At 44.7% G+C, this 5,822-nt stretch overlaps 1 protein-coding gene across 1 annotated transcript; it reads right to left on the minus strand.

The window, feature by feature from the left end:
• Positions 1-3,878: 3,878 nt before the first annotated feature.
• LOC135206336 (uncharacterized) lies at positions 3,879-4,754 on the minus strand. Its single transcript, XM_064237757.1, has one exon. The coding sequence runs from the start codon at positions 4,752-4,754 to the stop codon at positions 3,879-3,881; it is 876 nt and encodes a 291-aa protein (XP_064093827.1).
• Positions 4,755-5,822: the final 1,068 nt, after the last annotated feature.

Raw genomic sequence — 5,822 nt, forward strand, 5'->3', positions numbered from 1 at the left:
TTCTTTATTTATTTTATCTTTTATTTATTTATTTACTTTTATTTAATTATTTATTTGTTTTTATTTATTTTTATGTTTATTTATTCCTTATTTATTTTTATTTTATTTATTTTAATTTTTATTTTCTTTAATATTTATTTTTATGTTGTTTTATTTATTTTTTTATTTATTTTTATTATTTTATTTCAATTTTTTTATTTATTTTTATTTATTTATTATTAATTTATTTTAATTTATTTTAATTTTTTTTTGTTTTATTTCCATTTTTATTTATTTTTTATTTATTTTATTTTAAATTAATTTAATTTAATTTATTTCATTTTATTTATTTATTTTATTGTTTTAATTTTTATTTATTTTTAATTTATTTATTTTTTTTCTTTTTCTTTTTATTTTATTTTTAGTTTTTATTTATTTTTTATTTTTTTATTTTACTTTTTATTTTAATTTATTTTATTTATTTTTATTTATTTATTTTAATATTTTATTTATTTTTATTTATTTTTATTTTTATTTATTTATTTATTTTTTTATTTTTATTTATTTTTATTTTATTTATTTTTATTTATTTATTTTTTTATTTTTCTTTCTTTTTTTTTTATTCATTTATTAATTTTTATATTTATTTATTTACCCTTATTTATTTTTTATTTTTTTATTTTTTTTAAATTTTATTTTTCATTTTTATTGAATTTTTTTTTAATTTTTTTTAATTATTTATTTTTATTATTTATTTTTATTTATTTACGGTCAGAGCACCTCTCCGGCAGGTCGGGTTTTCATTGGTTCCTGGGATAGTGACTCATATGGCGGGTGTTTACGAGTCTTGCAGACCTTCAACGGGAGCCTCTTGATTGGCTTCTACCTAAGTGACATCACCCCTGGTATTGTTCTCATGTCTGGTGTTTGTTTCATGCGCGCTGGTACTTTCGCTGTGGGGGAGGGGTTTGGTCCTCCTCACACACATCGGTATCAGGAACGCTTCTTGAGTGTTATTAAGGGGAGGCTTTTGTACGAGGATAAGCAGCTCTTCTAGGAGACACAGATGTCGTGGGTCAGGTGCTCTCCCGATGATCTTAATATTCCTGACGATGTCGTCTCTCGTGATGTTTCTCTGGTGTACTGCAAGGGCGTGCTGCCTAATGGGGCCCTCCTGGGCGTGGCAGGAGATCCTTTTTGACAGGCGCATCGTTGTCATGTCGATGTAAATCCCAGTGCATCCTTGGGTGGGGCATACGTATCGGTAGACAATATTGGACTGCTTTAGGGGGTCTTCCACGGGCGGGGAGGGGTTGTTCTTCATCAGGAGGTCCTTCGTACGCCGATTCTTGTAGTAAATAATGAGGGACACACCCTTTCCTTCCTCCATGGGGCGGAAATGTTCCTCTATTATTTTCTTCATGGCTGCTTCGTCCTCCTTGTATTGGTGGTGCATGAAGGCTTTATAGAAAAGTTTGATATCCTCCGGGGGTGGAATGTTCCTTCTCTCTTCCTCCGTCATGTACCACTTGTCAAGGGTGGCTCGTGTTTCTCGGTTTACGAGTTCGTTCGAGTACCCATTGTTAATTAGCATCTGGGATGCTCGGTCGAGTTCGAGGTGTGTGTCCTGCCACGTCGAACAGTGCAAGAGGGCCCTCCTGACAAAGTCCCGAATGGTGGTGGTCTTGAACAGCGCAGGACACTCGCTATCTCCATTTAGACAAAGTCCAAGGTTCGTAGCTTTGGTGTAAACTGTAGTCGCCAACTTCTGATTCGTCTTCGTGATAAGGACGTCAAGGAAGGGGAGCCGATCGTTGTTGCTGTACTCGACGGTGAAGTTGAGTGCGCTGTGCCACAGGAACTGCTGCCAATGGGCTTCTACCTCATCCTCGCAGTCGGCTTGCACGAAGATGTCATGGATATAGCCTCCGTATGTGTGGGGACATCTATGTTGAGAGAAGACTCTTTCTTCCACTTCACCCATGTAGAAGTTAGTGAAGAGGACTCCTAAGGGGGACCCCATCGCTGCGCCGTCCTTTTTGCGGTACATCTGTCCTCAGTGGGTGGTGAAAGGGGCTCTCTTCATACAGATATCCAGCAGGGTTCTTAAAGAGTCTTCTGGGATGTTAGGGGGTCTCATATCGGGATTCCTATATACCCTCTCCATGATGATCCCTATCGTCTCATCAACTGGGACGTTGGTGAATAGGGACTCAACATCTAAGGACACCACGGTTCTCGCACCGGAGGAGTCGCGGATCTTCTCCAAAAAGTCCACCGATGAGGTGAGGCAGTACCTGGAGGGGATATATGGAGTCAGAATTTTATTAAGGCGTTTGGATAAAACGTAAGTCGTGGCGGGTGTTTGGCTGATGATCGGGCGTAGGGGGTTGCCTTCCTTGTGGGTCTTCATGTTCCCGTATAGGTAGCCGAGGCTGTAGTCACCTTGGATGGGTGGGAAGTGCGTGGCATTCGTAGCGGCATTCACGGCTGTGATGACCCGGTTGGCGTCGCGTTTGATGTCTTCTGTCGGGTTCTTCGTAAGTCTCTCGAACTTGGAGACAAGATGGCGTCGAGTTTCTCAAAGTATTCCGAGGTGCTGATGAGCACAAACGTGGCTGTCTTGTCTGCACGCCTTACGGTGATGTCTTCCCTCTTCTTCAGATCTGCGGCTGCTTCCTTCATCTCTTTGGTGTAAATACCACTCGAGTATGACCCCCTGTCCGTAATGGCCTCTGCTAGCAGAAGAGGTTGAAGGGCGTCCGTCGTTGTCAGGATCTTCTTGGCTTCCAACTGCTGAATCGAGTCGAGGAGCATCTCGATCTCCAGGCGTTTCTTGTGTTTCTTCGGTTTTGACATGAAGTGGCAGTTTAGCCCGAGGTTTAATATGTCATTTAGTTCAGGGGTGGGCTGGTATGCAGTGAGGTTGATATACCTCTGCTTCTTTTCTTGGATGCATAGCTTACCGCCGTTGAGGGCGACAAGTTTGTGGGTTACGCCCCTAACCCGGTTAAGCATGTCTTCCTCGCTTAGGCAGGTAAGGCACGCGTTAATATCTTCATAGGTAGGAGGCTCGCGCTCTGGTTGGTGGTGGTGGTCTCTTGTAGGGGTGTCGTGTCTGGTATTGTCATCAGTATCAGGGCGGACAGCTTCAGCACATATTTCCGCCCATTCTTCTCGCAGGCGGTGATGTTCCTCCTTGAGGGTCTTCATATCGGCAGTCTTCTCCTGTAGTTGCCACTGTGGGAGGAACGTTCTGAAGTCCCTGGTCCTTTCTTCACTTCTTTCTGTGGGGTCGTGCAGCCTGATGTTTGTATATTTCGGAAGGAGACCCGCTCGTAGGCATGTTTTGTTAAAAATGACTGCTGCATTAGTACTACTAATCTTGTAATGAGCATTCTCTATCTTTTTGATGACGGCTTTCTCGTTGTTGCTTAGACTGGCGAGCAACGCACCAAAGGGCCTGGTAAAATTCGGTTGAGTTATTTGATTTATTATTGCTTATACAATTCTCTCTCTCTCTCTCTCTCTCTCTCTCTCTCCAACACGACGTTTCCTCCTGATCCACAGGACATTATCAAGCGATAACTACTGAGGGACTGAATTCCAATGGCGAGTCCATCTCCTTATATTGTGATGTTACGGGCTCTTGAGTACGGTCAGAGCACCTCTCCGGCAGGTCGGGTTTTCATTGGTTCCTGGGAAGGATGGGGAGCCGATCGTTGCTGCCGTACACAACGATGAAGTTGAGTGCGCTGTGCTGCAGGAACTGCTGCCGAAGGCTTTCTACCTCATCCTCGCAGTCGGCTTGCACGAAGATGTCATCGATATAGCGTCCGTATGTGCGGGGACATCTATCTTGAGAGAAGACCCTTTCTGCTACTTCACCCATGTAGAAGTTAGCGAAGAGGACTCCTAAGGGGGACCCCATCGCTACGCAAGTCCTTTTTGCAGTACATCTGTCCTCGGTGGGTGGTGAAAGGGGCTCTCTTCGTACAGATATCTAGCAGGGTTCTTATAGAGTCTTCTGGGATGTTAGGAGGTCTCATATCGGGATTCCTATATACCCTCTCCATGATGATCCCTATCGTCTCGTCAACTGGGACGTTGGTGAATAGGGACTCAACATCTAAGGACGCCATGGTTCCCCCACCGGAGGAGTCGAGGATCTTCTCCAAAAAGTCCACCGATGAGGTGAGGCAGTACCTGGAGGGGATATATGGAGTCAGAATTTTATTAAGGCGTTTAGCCAGAAAGTAAGTCGGGGCGGGTGTTTGGCTGATGATCGGGTGTACGGAGTTGCCTTCCTTGTGGGTCTTCACGTTCCCGTATAGGTAGCCGAGGCTGTAGTCACCTTGGATGGGCGGGAGGTGCGTGGTATTCGTAGCGGTATTCACGGCTGTGATGACCCGGTTGGCGTCGCGTTTGATGTCTTCCATCAGGTTCTTCGTGAGTCTCTCGAACTTGGAGACATCAGACAAGATGGCGTCGAGTTTCTCGAAGTATTCCGAGGTGCTGATGAACACGAATGTGGCTGTCTTGTCTGCACGCCTTACAGTGATGTCTTCCCTCTTCTCCAGATCTGCGGCTGCTTCCTTCATCTCTTTGGTGTAAATACCACTCAAGTATGACCCCCTGTCCGTAATGGCCTCTGCTAGCAGAAGAGGTTGAAGCGCGTCCGTCGTTGTCAGGATCTTCTTGGCTTCCAACTGCTGAATCGAGTCGAGGAGCATCTCGATCTCCAGGTGTTTCTCGTGTTTCTTCGGTTTTGACATGAAGTGGCAGTTTAGCCGAGGTTTAATGTCATTTAGTTCAGGGGTGGGCTAGTATACAGTGAGGTTGATATACCTCTGGGTCTTTTCTTGGATGCGTAGCTTACCACCGTTGAGGGTGACAAGTTTGCGGGTTACACCCCTAACCCGGTTACGCATGTCTTCCTCGCTTAGGCAGGTAAGGCAAGCGTTAATATCTTCGTAGGTAGGAGGCTCGTGCTGGTCCTCCGCTTGGTCATCTGGTTGGTGGTGGTGGTCTCTTGTAGGGGTGTCGTGTCTGGTATTGTCATGAGGATCAGGACGGACAGCTTCAGTACATATTTCCACCCATCCTTCTCGCAGGCGGTTATGTTCCTCCTTGAAGGTCTTCATATCGGCAGTCTTCTCCCGTACTTGTAGCTGTAGGAGGGACGTTCTGAAGTCCTTGGTCCTTTCTTCATTTCTTGCTGTGGGGTTGTGTAGCCTGATGTTTGCATATTTCGGAAGGAGACCCTCTCGTAGGCATGTTTTGTTAAAAATGACTGCTGCTTCAGCACTATTAATCTTGTAAAGAGTCTTCTCTATCTTTCTGATGACGTCTTTCTCGTTGTTGCTTAGACTGGCGAGCAACGCACCAAAGGGCACCACCAATACAAGGAGGACGAAGCAGCCATGAAGAAAATAATAGAGGAACACGTCCGCCCCATGGAGGAAGGAAAGGGAGTGTCCCTCATTATTTACTACAAGAATCGGCGTACGAAGGACCTCCTGATGAAGAACAACCCCTCCCCGCCCGTAGGAGACTCCCTAAAGCAGTCCAACGTTGTCTACCGATACATATGCCCCGCCCAAGGATTCACTGGGATTTACATCGGTATGACGACGATGCACCTGTCAAAAAAGATCTCCTGCCACGCCCAGGAGGGCGCCATTAGGCAACACGCCCTTGCAGTACACCAGAGAAACATCACGAGAGACGACATCGTCAGGAATATTAAGATCATTGGGAGAGCACCTGACCCACGACGTCTGCGTCTCCTAGAAGCGCCGCTTATCCTCGAACAAAAGCCTCCCTTTAATATCACCCAAGAA

Source organism: Macrobrachium nipponense, chromosome 29 (genome assembly GCF_015104395.2).
Source record: "Macrobrachium nipponense isolate FS-2020 chromosome 29, ASM1510439v2, whole genome shotgun sequence".
Taxonomy (NCBI): domain Eukaryota; kingdom Metazoa; phylum Arthropoda; class Malacostraca; order Decapoda; family Palaemonidae; genus Macrobrachium; species Macrobrachium nipponense.